General features: G+C 34.9%; 1 protein-coding gene across 1 annotated transcript in view; it reads right to left on the bottom strand.

Annotated features, from left to right (window-relative positions):
• Positions 1–16,875, bottom strand: part of CCDC171 (coiled-coil domain containing 171) — a 524,774-nt gene that overhangs the window by 82,455 nt on the left and 425,444 nt on the right. Inside the window, 1 exon segment of the mRNA XM_037797175.1 lies at positions 2,667–2,819. Within this exon segment, the coding sequence (XP_037653103.1) occupies positions 2,667–2,819 (153 nt within the window).

The raw sequence follows: 16,875 nt of genomic DNA, 5'->3' as shown, positions 1-16,875 counted from the left end.
CACTGAAGCCAGAGCTGAAAGCACCAAAGCCTGGGACAGAAGGACCAGCAGATGTCTCCATGTGCCAAGCACATCGGTAACTGGTCTTGGAAGAAGGTATCATCCTGTTGATGCCTTAATTTGGAGACTTTCATGGCCTTAGGATTGTAGACTTGTAAGCTAATAAATCCCCTTTGTTAAAAGCCAGTCCATTTCTGGGTACTGCATTTTGTCAGCTTTGGCAAACCAAGACAATGGCACACAGTATTAATTGGTTAACCAAATACCCTTTCCTAACTCCTTTCTTCCTTGACTCCTTATAGCTAGGGGTGGCCACATGGCCCATTCCCAGATAATGGGATATAAGTGGAAGCCTGTATGGAGATTCCTTGGAAGGAATATATATCAGATATTTCTGGAGCTATTCCATCCTGCTGACTTGAACGTGATCTGAAAATTCTAGAGCTGGGCTGCTGTCTTTACAACAATGAGGGAGAGACAAGGAAATTACGGACCTGTTGATCCACTAAACTAATGACAATAGCCACCTACTTGTAAACTTCTTCCTGTAAGGGAAAAAAGCTCTATTTTTAAATAGTTTTAAAGGCATGTTACTGAGGTTTTCTCTTACAATACTTGACAGAATTCTCAAAGGATACAAACTCCAAATCTATGCTCTTATCCACCAAACTATATTGCCTCTCACCTACAAAATATAGATTTGGGCCTGAATCTTCTACCTCTCTCAGAGTGCCCTTAAGATGTTCAAATTAGAAAATGCATATACAAATATCTTGAAGAGTAAAAATTATTGTACACACTCATAAATTATTTAAAAATAGTGACTTTCAACTAAGGGAAGACAGAAGAGAGTACACATGCCATAGAGACATGGGATTGGACATCATTCTCCTAGGAGGACACATGAGAATCACCTGTAGGAATTTTTCACATTACACACATTCCCTCTTGAGAACCACTGCCATGGCCAGTGATCTCTTACACAGGAGATGATGAGAATATACTGCAGATGTGTTCAGAAGAGAAAAAAGGTTGAGAAGTATTTAACATACGAGTTTATTAAACCCAACTCCATTAAGATATTAGTTGTGTAATAATTGGTAAAAACATTTTGAACCCATGTAGCAAAAACTCATTTTATCAAGTCTGGTCTTTCTTGAAATACAATTATTTTTATATGAATAATAGTAATAAGCCATAAACAATAGTACAATCCAACAAAGCTGATGCAATCTAAATAGTATAATATAATATTAACTAATGGGATCAGTGAGTTAGCAGGAAGAAAGGGGAATATGTTTCAGAAAAAGGCTAGAATAAATTCCAAACACTTTCTCAAATTAAAAGAAAAATTCCTTTTCATTTTTAACTCTCATAGTGGAGGTCAAATTTACTGCTCTCTCATTAAGAAGTTAAGAAAGTCTTTTAAAAAGTTAAACTCAACTGATCTCCGATACCAAATAAATGGCTGATATAAATAAATATTTGTTGAATGCCTATGTGCCAGGTACTGTTGTAGGCACTTGTATACAATAGTGAACAAAACACTCAAAATTGCTGTCTTTATGAAGAGCATATTCTACTAGAAGTAGGGAAGAGACTGATAATAAGCAAATAAATAAAATATATCATGTCAGTTGATGATAAGTGCTATCGTGAAAAAAAAATAAATAAATAAAGCCAGGAAGCTGAAAGCTTGATAGAAAATATAAGGCAGGAAAGGGAGTTTGTGAGCATGTGGGGTGGGGTTGGGGTAGTGGTACAATTTTAAATACAATGGTCAGAAAAGATTCTGACATTTGAACTAGGACCTGAAGGAGCTAATGAACCAAACCATAGCCATGCATCTATTTGCTTTAATGCTAACTCCTTTCTGTTCAATATATCATTTAAAGTGGGTCAAGAAACTGAATGGCAAAGAGAATACTGTTTTTCCTCACACATTGTGCTTATTCATGTAACCAAATCGAAAAAGGAAAAGACATTCTAACCATTAATAACTCTCTGAATCTCACTCTTGACTTTTTTGAGATAAAAAGTTTAAATGTTTATTTTATTCCCTTATGTCACAAATACATTCATTTTTTTAAAACCCCCAAATATATGTCTCAAATGTAGAGAATATTTTTTGTCTTAAATGAGCCCAAATTTCATTATCATCTAAAATTTTAAGATATAAAAATGAGTGTTGAAACTGAATTTCAATCATACAGATGAATCACAACATGCATCTTTAGCTAGGCATGTATTATGGATAAGCCTAGTTTTCTATAGAGAACAATCCCATGTTCTAATTACCATTTTGGTTATACACATAATTAATAATATTCTGTCTTAATGGGACACACTGATTCTTCAGACAGTTGTAAGCTTTAACTATGCATACTGCCAAATCCAACTGTCAGCTGCACTGCCAAACACAAAAGAATCTTGATGTAGTGTCTTCGCATTGATAACAATATGCATATCTTTACGCATCATACAATGGGAAAATTAACTGCTTTTGTTCCTTCAAAAATTTCTTCACACTAATAATTTTACGTCACTTGCTTGATCATTTACCCTAAATTATATATACTGGCCAGTGATCTTATAAGCAATAAAAGCATGAATGTAAATATGACCCAAAATCCAGAGGGGAAGAATATTGCAGCACAAGGACTTACTGATTGTAAACTTTCATTTTCACGTAAGCAAGCTGTGTGAAGTTCTGATTTCAAAGTTGCAATGTGACTTCGATGCGATGTCATTTCTTTCTCTAATGTAGCAATTCTAGCACTTGCAAGCTGGTAGACATCCATGAAACTTTTAATCATAGCCTTAAGAAATAAAAATAATGTCACATACAATTCAAATAAAGCTGTCCCCAAAGGAGAACTTCCATAATTTGAAAACAATTTTTCCTCTTTCTTTAAAATCATAATGCTAACTCTCAAATTTTATATTGAGAACAGTGACTATTTTAAGAAAGTTTCAGAGAAAGTACCTGAAACTTCTTTTCTAGAATACTTATTTAAATAAGATGAACTTTGATCTATTGTGCTTATATTTAAACTATGGTTTTTAAAGATGGCACACTCAGTTTCTTTACCAATGTTAAATTCAAGTTATAATTTGACCTACAGTTATTTCTTAAGAGACACACAACAGATGGATATATAAACAAAATATTTCAAAAATGATCTGAGTTAGTAAATTTTTCAATTCACCTAAAAAACAAGTGTTTTGAAAATAGTTAAAACAATCCTGTGAATTTTTAACAATAAGTAATGTAATGTTTATATTGTAAGAAAAGCATAATTACATTCATTCATGTAGCATAGAAATTCCCTTGCCTTATACTTTACATAATAAATAACACTAGGAAATGTTGATAACTTTTTATCTCCTGAAAATAAATAGTATAATATTTTGGGGATTGTTCAGTCCCCCTTATTACAATTCAATCATATGTATAGACTTTCTTTTCTAAAGCAACTTGTGAATTTTAAGTCTAAGGATACTATTATAGCTTAAAAAGACAGTCTTTCAAAATACCTCAATTATAGCAAACTTTTCACACACACTTTTCAAAATAATGTTATATTATTTACAAGCAAAAATGTTACAGTCACAGCTACAATTGAGTACAATGGTAGGACATATGAGCATTTCCAACTTGCATTCAATCTGAAGGGTATGATTTTGGAAAGCTTTGAGAAACTAGGTATTTGAGCAATTCTGAATACCTGTGAAGTAAAAACTTGGTGAACAATGAGTAGGAAATAGTGTACACAATGTCTGGGAAACAGAAAAAGATTAATTATTTGCAAGTAAGAGTAAGAAAATTGAAACTTGTTTACCTAATAAATGCCTATTGTCTTAAAAATATACAGCTCAGACACTACATCTCTCAAGAATCCCCTTTTGAGCTCAAAGGCAAGGCTAACATTTGCGCTGGAGTAGAGGGCAGTAGTAGTGGGTCCCCCATGCCTGCTTCCACTATTGCATTTATTGGTTTAGTAGAAGTTTATTAGTTTACAAGCTTATCTTCTTTACTACACTGAGGAGCTCCTAACAGCCAGTTACTGTGTCTTACACATTTTTCTCTCTTCAGGGATGACAGTGGTCCAAATGAATGACTGTCTGACTGACTGGCTGAATTAATGCTTGATTGAATGACAGAATGAAAAATTAGAAAAGACCAAAAACACAAACTGAAGCCACATATGGGCATTTAATACCTTACAGGAAAGCATTGTGCTAGTTGGGAAAACATAATCTTAACACTCAATCTAGTGAATAACTCATCCACCATGCTTTGCTCAAGATGGAAAAGTAGCAGACAGCTGTAGGTATAAAAGGATAAAGTAAACAAAAGTGAATTCTATTATCCGAAACTAAATAAACATGGTACAATCTCATATTTGAGGATATCCTCACATGTCCTAACCTACCTTACTTTGAGTCATTTCAATGTAATTTGGTAGCTAATATGTAAAATATGTCCCTGGGTTTCAAAAGTATATAAAAATTAAAATTTACTAACTCACATCTATTTCTTCTTATGCCATGTCTCTCTCTACTCTTACAAATTCGTTTATCTTCTCCACTGAGATAGCGGGCCAGGTATCACAAGTCCTGGTTTTTTCTAGTGCTCACTTTATTATTTATTTAGCTTTATGCTATTGGACAATGCCACTTAATCCCTCTGAGCCTCCAACTCTTCAACTACAAAATTGGAAGAGTGATTTTCTTGCCTACTTCTAAAACTGTTGTGAGACTCAGATCATTAAAATAGCAAACATTTATTTAGTATTTACTGCAGGCCAGGAACCATATAAGCATTTTACAAGCTTTATTTATCTTTACAATAACCACATGGAGTAGATACTATTTTAAACCTAGTTTTCCAAAGTAAACAAACAGGGGCACAGAGAGATAAATAACTTTCCCAGGATCGCAATTAGTTGTATGGTGATCAGAGATTCAAAAACCCAAGTATATCTAATGCAAAGTCATTCCACTAAACGTTCAACTATATGCATCTAATATAAGAAAGCCCAGTAAAAACAGTGAACTGCTGACTTTCATTGTAACATTACTATTATTCTTTTTAAAAGTCTCCACTAAAATCTTAATGACACAATCTGCCATTTCACAGAAAAATCATTTCTGTGATAGATGGTTTACATATATATACGTTCTTGTGGGATCTAAAATGTGTAAAAGGCATGAAGAACATGCATAAATGCTTATTGAGTGAAAAACAAAATAAAAGTAACCTTCTATCAGTACTAGGCTCCTAGATTATTATTTCACTGTAGTCACAATAGAATCGGCCTTTAATATTTAATAATAAGAGTTCAGCATTTAAATTGTTCAGAGTTTCTATTTGGGGTATGTTCCAGTTTGCTAATGTTGCCAGAATGCAAAACACCAAAAATGGACCGGCTTTTATAAAGGGGGTTTATTTGGTTACAAAGTTACAGTCTTAAGGCCATAAAGTGTCCAAGGTAAGTCATCAACAATCAGGTAACTTCACTGGAGAATGGCCAATGGTGTCTGGAAAACCTCTGTTAGCTGGGAAGGCATGTGGCTGACGTCTGCTCCGGAGTTCTGGTTTCAAGGCTGCAGTTCCTCAAAAATGTCACTCTTAGTTGCTCTTGGGGCATTTGTCCTCTCTTAGCTTCTCTGGAACAAAAGTCTGCTTTTAAAGGCCGTCTCCAAAATGTCTCTGCTTACTGAAGCTCCTCTCTCAGCTTCTGTGCGTTCTTCAAAGTGTCCCTCTTGGCTGTAGCAAGCTGGCTCCTTCTGAGCTTAAATAGTGCTCTAGTAAACTCAACAAGGCCCATGCTGAATGGGTGGGGCCACACCTCCATGGAAATTATCTAATCATAGTTATCACTTACAGTTGGGTGGGTGGCATCTCCATGGAAACAATCTAATCAACACCAATAAGTCTGCCCACACAAGACTGCATCAAAGATAATGGTGTTTGGGGGACATAGTACATTCAAACTGGCACAGGGTGATAGAAAAAACTGGTCAAGGATAGTGGTGATAGTAGCACAACATTGTAAACATAATTAACAGCACTGAATTATATATTTGAATGCGGTTAACAGGGGGAAATTTTAGGTTGTATATGTGTTACCAGAATAAAGTTTTTTAAAAAATCCATAGGAATGTAAACACAAACAGGGAACTCTAATGTAAACCATGTAATACAGTTAATAGTACAATTATAATAATACTGTTTCATCAATTATAACAAATGAACCACACAAATGCAAGGTGTTAATAAAAGGCAAGTATATGGGAACTATGTATTTTCTGCATAATTTTTCTGTAAACCTATAACTTCTCTAACAAAAAAAAAAAAGTTAAGCTATTTACTAAATTTGGAGAAACACATTTCTTGAATTGTTACCCACTTGATATTTTAAAAGGAATTCATTAATAATATAAATGATGTTCCTTCAAACTTGTCTTTAAAAACTTAAAATACTTTTTTGTGAGGTACTGCCAGAATTGTTATATGGTGGTATGGAAAAAAAGTCGTAATTATTTTGTCTCCTTTCTTGGTCTACTTTTAATATCTAAATTATAATATTCAGTATAGTATTAATAGAAACCATATATTACTTCTTTGTAACAATGAAAGGAACAATTTAATAATCTAACTTTTGCTTAGGAGCTAGAATCTTTACCATTAAAAATCTTTTAAATCATCTTTCATTTGATAGATGAAAGAAATTTTGTATAATATCGAGAATGATTTTTTTTCAGAGCAGTAAGATATCGTGATCAATTGAGAAAGCATGTTTCATGGTACCAATATATAAAAAATACTTTCAGAACTGGAAGGTATGGTATAGTGTCAGTGAAATGGCAAAGTAGTCAAAGAAGCCAGAGATCTTTTGAAGAATAAAGAATGTTAACTTCCCATATTAAAAAAAAAATGATTCAGGCCACTTCCAGTTTCCAGTCTAACACATCAGGAGCTTGGAAGTTGTCACCCCTGACAACAAGAAAAAAAGTTGAAAAACTGAAAATCAACAACTCTACTTAAATGCATTAAAGAATTGAAGTCACAGGGCAAACCACCGCCCTAAATAATGGAGACACAGGCAGATACACAGGGTTTCAGTTTACCAGGAGCAGAAACTGCAGCTGGAACCAGCATCAGGTAGGAATACTTAAAGGGTAGTTGAGTACTTGCTGGAGACTGAGTTGGACTAGCCTGAGAGATTAAAAATCCTGGAGGTCCAGGCTTAGGGAAGCCCCCACACTTCTGTCAAAGCCCCACACTTCTGCCAGTTTTACCACCAGGACCCCACCAGGTTCTCATTGTGGAGCTCAGAGAAAAATCCCCTCATACTTCCAGCAGACTCAGCGGGAAAGGAAAAAGTGACCACTTTGAAATATGCTGAGAGCATTCCGTGTTCCTTGACAAAGGACTGCTCTCAGAAGAAACTATTTTACCAGAGTTTAGCCAATGTGGGAGACGGGAATATGCAACTCTAGTCTCTTCTACCTTCCTATAATACCTAAGAGGAGGAAAAAAAAAAAAACTCTGAGAAACACTTTTGAAGCTCACAGACCAGGGGCACAAGCTCACTAAAAGACTAAGACCTAATCATAGGATTATAGAATGATTCCCCCCACCCATATTACCACTACATCAATAGGACTCCTGTATAATAAGAGGATTACAGCAGAAAAGAACTCCAAGGCTTAGGTCTCATTTAAGAAGGAATCTTTAGGGAAAATCAAAGACAGCAGGTAAGACAAAAACAAGGACACTGGAGGAAATTTTAGTCCTGAAAACCTACAGCTACAGCAATAGCAAACAGCCCAGCTCCTAGCCAGATAAACACAAAACTTCACACTAAAGGCCTATGTTCCTCAGTCCCTTTTACCTGATACATCATTTCCAGCTTTAACAAAAAATTACAAGGTATTCTAAAAGGCAAATACATAGTCTGAAGAGATATGAAAAGCATCATAACCCAAATCAGATATAGCAGAGATTTTGAAATTATCAGATCAGGAATTTAAAATAGCTATGATTAATATGCTAAGAGACCTAACTGAAAAAGTGGACAACATGAAAGAATACATGGGTGATGTAAGCAGAGATATGGCAACCCCATGAAAGAATCAAAAGGAAATGCTAGAAATAAAAAATACTGTGACAGAAATGAAGAATGCCTTTGATGGTTTCATTATTAGACTGGACACAGCTGGGGAAAGAATCAATGAGCTTGAAGATATGTCAACAGAAACTTCCCAAACTTAAAAGCAAAGAGAAAAAAGATGGAAAAAAATGGAACATTATATCCAAGAAATGAGGGACAATTACAAAAGGTATAAAATACAGGTAATGGGAATACTAGAAGGAGAAGACAGACAGAAAGAAACAGAAGGAATATTTGGAGTAATAATGGCTGAGAATTTTCCAAAATTATTGACAGATACCAAACCACAGATTCAGAAAAAACCAAGCAGGATAAACACCAAAAAAATCTATTCCTTGGCATATCATAGTCAAAATGCAGAAAATCAAAGAGAAAGAAAATCTTTAAAGAAGCCAGGAGTGGGGGCATTTACTTATTAAGGAAGAACAATAAGAATTACAATGAAGTTATCTTCATAAACCATGCAAGCAAGAAGAGAGTGGAGTAAAATACCTAAAGTGTTGAAAGAAAAAACACTAACCTAGAATTCTGTATCCAGTGAAATTATTCTTCAAAAGTGAAGGAGGAATACTTTCTCAGACAGACAAAGATTGAGGGAATTTGTTGCCAGTAGATCTGCCTTGCAATAAGTGTTAAAAAAAGTTCCTCAGAGAGAAGGAAAATGATACAGGTCAGAAACTCAGATCTATGCAATGAAAGAAAGGGCACTTCCTTTCTACATGCTACATAAAGAAAGAATAAATGAAGATAAAATAATACCTCTTATTTTTCTTATTCTTAACTGATCTAAGGAATAACAATAATAGCAACAATAGATTGGATAATTACAATTTATAGATAAGTAAAATGTATGGCAGACATTTTACAAGGAATGGGAGGGAGGAATTGGGAATACTCTATTAAAAAGTACCTGCACTATCTGTGGTGTGGTATAGTGTTATTTGAAAGTGGACTTATATTAGTTGTAAATGTATATTTCAAACTCTATGGCAATGACTAACAAAATTTAAAAAATAAGTATAATACATTTGATGTGCTAAAGAAGAGAGACAATGGAAATTGTTTAAAATGCTCAATTAAAATCAGAGAAGGCAAAAATGGAGTGGTCGACAAAGAACAAAGAACAAGGACAATGAATAAAAAAGTTACAAACATGATAGATATTAACCCATCTTTATTAATAATCACTTTAAATATGAATGGTCTAAATGCACCAATTGAAATCTAAAGACTATCAGAGTGGATTTAAAAAAACAAGCCTCAACAATATGTTGTCTACTAGAAAACTACTTTAAATATAAAGACACAGATCGGTTAATAGTGAAGGAATGGGAAGGGTGTAGCCTGTCATCACTAATCAAAAGGTAAATAGAGTAGCTTTATTAATTTCAGACAAAGCAGATTGCAAAGCAAGGAAAATTATCAGGGATAAAAGAGACATTACATAATGATAAAAGGAGTCAGTTCTCCAAGAAGACATTACAATCCTGAATGTTAATGCACCTAACAACAGAGTGCCAAACTACATAAGGAACAAGTGATAGAAATGCAAGGAGAGCTAGATAATCCACAATTATAGTTGGAGACTTCAATGCCCCGCTATCAGTAATTGAAAGAAAATGGCAGAAAATCAGTAAAGATATAGGTAACAACAGCACCGTCAATCAACTGGATCTAATTGGCATTTATAGAATACTACATCAAACAACAGCAGAATACATATTCCTCCCAAGCACACATGGTACATTCACTAAGGCAGACCACATCTAGGCTATAAAACTACCTTAACAATTTAAAAGACTAGAAATCATATAAAATATGCTCTCAGATCACAATGGAATTAAAGTAGAAATCAATAAAACAACAGCTAGAAAATCCCAAAATTTTTGGATATTAAACACTGTATTTCTGAATAGCATACTGGTCAAAGAAAAAGACTCAAGAAAAAGTTTTAAATATTTTGAATTAAATTAAAACGAAAATACAATTTGTCAAAATGTGTGGTATGCAGCAAAAGTAATGCCTACAGGGAAATTTATAGCATTGAATGCATATATTAGAAAAGAATAAAGATGTAAAATTGATAATCTAAGCTTCTACCTTAGGAAACTCTAAAAAAGAAGAGCAAATTAAATCCAAAGTAAGCAAAAGAAAAGAAACAATAAAAATTGGGGCAGAAATTATAGAAATGAAAACAGAAACAGAGACAATCAACTAAATCAAAAGCTGGTTCTTTGAAAATATGAATAACAAAGAAAAAAAAGACAGAGCTTTCAGATATCATAAGTGAAAAGAGGGCATTATAACTGAGGCCACAGGCATTAAAAGGATAATAAAAGAATATTATGAACAATTCTATGTCCACAAACATGGTAACAGATGAAATGGAACAATTTCTTGAAATACACAATCTATCAGTATCTGTAGAAAAATCATTTGACAAAACACAATGTCCATTCATGATTTTAAAAAAACTCCACAAACTAGGATTAGAGGGGATAAAGGATAAAGTAGAGTAGATCAACTTGATAAAAAATATCTACAAGAAGCCTAGACTTAACATCATCTTTAATGGTGAAAAACTAGATGCTTTCCCCCTATGATTGTGAACAAGACAAGGATATTCCCTTTCACCATTCCTATTCAGCATCATACTAGCTAATTCAAGAAGATAAGAAAAGGAAATAAAATGCCTACACACTGGGAAGGGAGAAATAAAATTGTCTTTTCTCACAGATGATATGATTGTCCATGTGGAAAATCCCAAATAATTGAAAAAACAAAAAAACAAAAAACAAAAAACAAAAACTCCTGGAACTAACAAGCAATTATGGCGAAGTTATAGGATACAAGATTAATATACAAAAGTCAATTGCTTTCCTATATAACAGCAATGAACAACTAGAGTTTAAAATGAAAAACACAACACATTAGTGTCAAAAAAAGGAGAAATACTTAAGTGTTAATCTAACAAAAATAGGTACAAGATTTATGTGAAGAAAATGACAAAACTCTGATGAAAGAAATCAAGGAAGAACTAAACAAATGGAGAGATCATATATGTTCATGGATAGGAAGACAACATTATTAAGATGTCAGTTCTTTCCAACTTGATCTATAGATTTAATGAAATCTCAATCAAAATCTCTGCAAATTATTTTATGGATATTGACAAACTGATTCCAATTTTTATATGGAAAGACAAAAGATCCAGTATTAAAACAATACTGAAGAACAAAGTCAGAAAACTGATGCACCCAACTTCAAGACTTGTTATGAAAGTACAGTGATCAAGATAGTGTGGTTTTTTTTTTTTTTTTTTTTAATCATCATTTTATTGAGATATATTCACATACCACGCAGTCATACAAAACAAATTGTACTTTCGATTGTTTACAGTACCATTACATAGTTGTACATTCATCACCTAAATCAATCCCTGACACCTTCATTAGCACACACACAAAAATAACAAGAATAATAATTAGAGTGAAAAAGAGCAATTGAAGTAAAAAAGAACACTAGGTACCTTTGTCTGTTTGTTTGCTTCCCCTACTTTTCTACACATCCATCCATAAACTAGACAAAGTGGAGTTTGGTCCTTATGGCATTCCCAATCCCACTGTCACCCCTCATAAGCTACATTTTTATACAACTGTCTTCGAGATTCATGGGTTCTGGGTTGTAGTTTAATAGTTTCAGGTATCCACCACCAGCTACCCCAATTCTTTAGAACCTAAAAAAGGTTGTCTAAAGTGTGCGTAAGAGTGCCCACCAGAGTGATCTCTCGGCTCGTTTTGGAATCTCTCTGCCACTGAAGCTTATTTCATTTCCTTTCACATCCCCCTTTTGGTCAAGATGTTCTCCATCCCACGATGCCGGGTCTACATTCCTCCCCGGGAGTCATATTCCACGTTGCCAGGGAGATTCACTTCCCTGGGTGTCTGATCCCACGTAGGGGGGAGGGCAGTGATTTCACCTTTCAAGTTGGCTTAGCCAGAGAGAGAGGGCCACATCTGAGCAACAAAGAGGCATTCAGGAGGAGACTCTTAGGCACAAATACAGGGAGGCCTAGCCTCTCCTTTGCAGCAACCGTCTTCCCAAGGGTAAAACTTATGGTAGAGGGCTCAACCCATCAAACCACCAGTCCCCTATGTCTGTGGTCATGTTAGCAACCATGGAGGTGGGGTAGGCGAATACCCCTGCATTCTCCACAGGCTCCTCAAGGGGGCACTACATCGTTTTTTGTTTTTTTTTTTTTTTTTTCCTTGTTTGTCTTTTTTCTTTTTTTTTTTTTTTAACTTTCCCTTCTTTTTTCAAATCAACTGTATGAAAAAAAAAGTTAAAAAGAAAACAAACATACAATAAAAGAACATTTCAAAGAGACCATAGCAAGGGAGTAAGAAAAAGACAACTAACCTAAGATAACTGCTTAACTTCCAACATGTTCCTACTTTACCCCAAGAAAGTTACATACTATAGCAACATTTCAGTGAACTTGTTCCTACTACATCCATCAGAAATTAACAGACCATAGTCATTTCTGGGCATCCCCAGAACGTTAAATAGCTTATCTGTTCTTCTTGGATTATTGTTCCCCCTTCCTTAATTGCTCTCTACTGCTAGTTCCCCTACATTCTACATTATAAACCATTTGTTTTACATTTTTCAAAGTTCACATTAGTGGTAGCATATAATATTTCTCTTTTTGTGCCTGGCTTATTTCGCTCAGCATTATGTCTTCAAGGTTCATCCATGTTGTCATATGTTTCACCAGATCGTTCCTTCTTACTGCCGCGTAGTATTCCATCGTGTGTATATACCACATTTTATTTATCCACTCATCTGTTGATGGACATTTGGGTTGTTTCCATCTCTTGGCAATTGTGAATAATGCTGCTATGAACATTGGCGTGCAGATATCTGTTCGTGTCACTGCTTTCCGATCTTCCAGGTATATCCCGAGAAGTGCAATCGCTGGATCGAATGGTAGCTCTATCTCTAGTTTTCTAAGGAACTGCCAGACTGACTTCCAGAGTGGCTGAACCATTATACAGTCCCACCAACAATGAATAAGAGTTCCAATTTCTCCACATCCCCTCCAGCATTTGTAGTTTCCTGTTTGTTTAATGGCAGCCATTCTAACCGGTGTTAGATGGTATCTCATTGTGGTCTTAATTTGCATCTCTCTAATAGCTAGTGAAGCTGAACATTTTTTCATGTGTTTCTTGGCCATTTGTATTTCCTCTTCAGAGAACTGTCTTTTCATATCTTTTGCCCATTTTATAATTGGGCTGTCTGTACTATTGTCATTGAGTTGTAGGATTTCTTTGTATATGCAAGATATCAGTCTTTTGTCAGATACATGGTTTCCAAAAATTTTTTCCCATTGAGTTGGCTGCCTCTTTACCTTTTTGAGAAATTCCTTTGAGGTGCAGAAACTTCTAAGCTTGAGGAGTTCCCATTTATCTATTTTCTCTTTTGTTGCTTGTGCTTTGGGTGTAAAGTCTAGGAAGTGGCCTCCTAATACAAGGTCTTGAAGATGTTTTCCTACATTATCTTCTAGGAGTTTAATGGTACTTTCTTTTATATTGAGATCTTTGGTCCATTTTGAGTTAATTTTTGTGTAGGGGGTGAGGTAGGGGTCCTCTTTCATTCTTTTGGATATGGATATCCAACTCTCCCAGCCCCATTTGTTGAAAAGACCATTATGGCTCAGTTCGGTGACTTTGGGGGCCTTATCAAAGATCAGTCGGCCATAGATCTGAGGGTCTATCTCTGAATTCTCAATTCGATTCCATTGATCTATATGTCTATCTTTGTGCCAGTACCATGCTGTTTTGGCAACTGTGGCTTTATAATAAGCTTCAAAGTCAGGGAGTGTAAGTCCTCCCACTTCGTTTTTCTTTTTTAAAGTGTCTTTAGCAATTCGAGGCATCTTCCCTTTCCAAATAAATTTGATAACTAGCTTTTCCAAGTCTGCAAAGTAGGTTGTTGGAATTTTGATTGGGATTGCATTGAATCTGTAGATGAGTTTGGGTAGAATTGACATCTTAATGACATTTAGCCTTCCTATCCATGAACATGGAATATTTTTCCATCTTTTAAGGTCCCCTTCTATTTCTTTTAGTAGAGTTATGTAGTTTTCTTTGTATAGGTCTTTTACATCTTTGGTTAAGTTGATTCCTAGGTACTTGATTTTTTTAGTTGCTATTGAAAATGGTATCTTTTTCTTGAGTGTCTCTTCAGTTTGTTCATTTCTAGCATATAGAAACATTACTGACTTATGTGCATTAATCTTGTATCCCGCTACTTTGCTAAATTTGTTTATTAGCTCTAGTAGGTGTATCGTTGATTTCTCAGGGTTTTCTAGATATAAGATCATATCATCTGCAAACAATGACAGTTTTACTTCTTCTTTTCCAATTTGGATGCCTTTTATTTCTTTGTCTTGCCGGATTGCCCTGGCTAGCACTTCCAGCACAATGTTGAATAACAGTGGTGACAGCGGGCATCCTTGTCTTGTTCCTGATCTTAGAGGGAAGGCTTTCAGTCTCTCACCATTGAGTACTATGCTGGCTGTGGGTTTTTCATATATGCTCTTTATCATGTTGAGGAAGTTTCCTTCAATTCCTACCTTTTGAAGTGTTTTTATCAAAAACGGATGTTGGATTTTGTCAAATGCTTTTTCAGCATCTATTGAGATGATCAATTGATTTTTCCCTTTCGAGTTTTTAATGTGTTGTACTACATTGATTGTTTTTCTTATGTTGAACCATCCTTGCATGCCTGGAATGAACCCCACTTGGTCATGGTGTATGATTTTTTTAATGTGTCTTTGGATTCGATTTGCAAGTATTTTGTTGAGGATTTTTGCATCTATATTCATTAGGGAGATTGGCCGGTAGTTTTCCTTTTTTGTAGCATCTTTGCCTGGTTTTGGTATTAGACTGATGTTAGCTTCATAAAATGAGTTAGGTAGTGTTCCATTTTTTTCAATGTTTTGAAAGAGTTTGAGTAAGATTGGTGTCAGTTCTTTCTGGAAAGTTTGGTAGAATTCCCCTGTGAAGCCATCTGGCCCTGGGCATTTATTTGTGGGAAGATTTTTGATGACTGATTGGATCTCTTTGCTTGTGATGGGTTGGTTGAGGTCTTCTATTTCTTCTCTGGTCAGTCTAGGTTGTTCATATGTTTCCAGGAAATTGTCCATTTCTTCTACATTATCCAGTTTGTTGCCATACAGTTGTTCATAATATCCTCTTATAATTTTTTTAATTTCTTCAGGATCTGCAGTTATGTCACCTTTTTCATTCATTATTTTGTTTATATGGGTCTTCTCTCTTTTTGATTTTGTCAGTCTAGCTAGGGGCTTGTCAATCTTGTTGATCTTCTCAAAGAACCAACTTTTGGTGATATTTATCCTTTCTATTGTTTTTTTGTTCTCTATGTCATTTATTTCTGCTTTAATCCTTGTTATTTCTTTTCTTGTACTTGGTTTAGGATTGGTTTGCTGTTCATTTTCTAGCTTCTTCAGTTGATCCATTAGTTCTTTGATTTTGGCTCTTTCTTCCTTTTTAATATATGCGTTTAGTGCTATAAATTTCCCCCTTAGCACTGCTTTTGCTGCATCCCATAGGTTTTGGTATGTTGTGTTCTCATTTTCATTCGTCTCTATATATTTAGCAATTTCTCTTGCTATTTCTTCTTTAACCCACTGATTGTTTAGGAGTGTGTTGTTTAACCTCCAGGTATTTGTGAATTTTCTAAGTCTCTGATGGTTATTGACTTCTAATTGTATTCCATTGTGGTCAGAGAATGTGCTTTGAATAATTTCAATCTTTTTAAATTTATTGAGGCTTGTTTTATGTCCCAGCATATGATCTATTCTGGAGAAAGTTCCGTGAGCACTAGAAAAGTATGTGTATCCTGGTGATTTGGGATGTAATGTCCTGTAGATGTCTGTTAAATCTAATTCATTTATCAGATTGTTTAGGTTTTCAATTTCCTTATTGGTCTTCTGTCTGGTTGATCTATCTATAGGAGAGAGTGATGTGTTGAAGTCTCCCACAATTATTGTGGAAACATCAATTGCTTCCTTTAGTTTTGCCAATGTTTCTCTCATGTATTTTGTGGCACCTTGATTGGGTGCATAGACATTTACGATTGTTATTTCTTCTTGCTGAATTGCCCCTTTTATTAGTATGTAGTGGCCTTCTTTGTCTCTCAAAACATCCCTGCATTTGAAGTCTATTTTATCTGAGATTAATATTGCTACACCTGCTTTCTTTTGGCTGTAGCTTGCATGAAATATTTTTTTCCATCCTTTCACTTTCAGTTTCTTTGTGTCCCTGTGTCTAAGATGAGTCTCTTGTATGCAACATATTGATGGTTCATTTTTTTTGATCCATTCTGCGAATCTATATCTTTTAATTGGGGAGTTTAATCCATTTACATTCAACGTTAAAACCGTGAAGGCATTTCTTGAATCGGCCATCTTATCCTTTGGATTATGTTTGCCATATTTTTCCCTCTCTCTATTAATATCCTTTATTGTACCCATACCGAATCTCTTTAGTACTGAACCTTTCTCCAAGTCTCTCTGTCCTGTCTTTGTTTCTCTGTCTGTAGGGCTCCCTTTAGTATCTCCAGTAGGGCAGGTCTCTTGTTAGCAAATTCTCTCAGCATTTCTTTG

The sequence above is a fragment of the Choloepus didactylus genome, chromosome 10 (genome assembly GCF_015220235.1).
Source record: "Choloepus didactylus isolate mChoDid1 chromosome 10, mChoDid1.pri, whole genome shotgun sequence".
In the NCBI taxonomy this organism is placed as follows: domain Eukaryota; kingdom Metazoa; phylum Chordata; class Mammalia; order Pilosa; family Megalonychidae; genus Choloepus; species Choloepus didactylus.
Note: the sequence above shows the minus strand (reverse complement) of the source record. Positions and strands in the feature narration are given on the sequence as shown.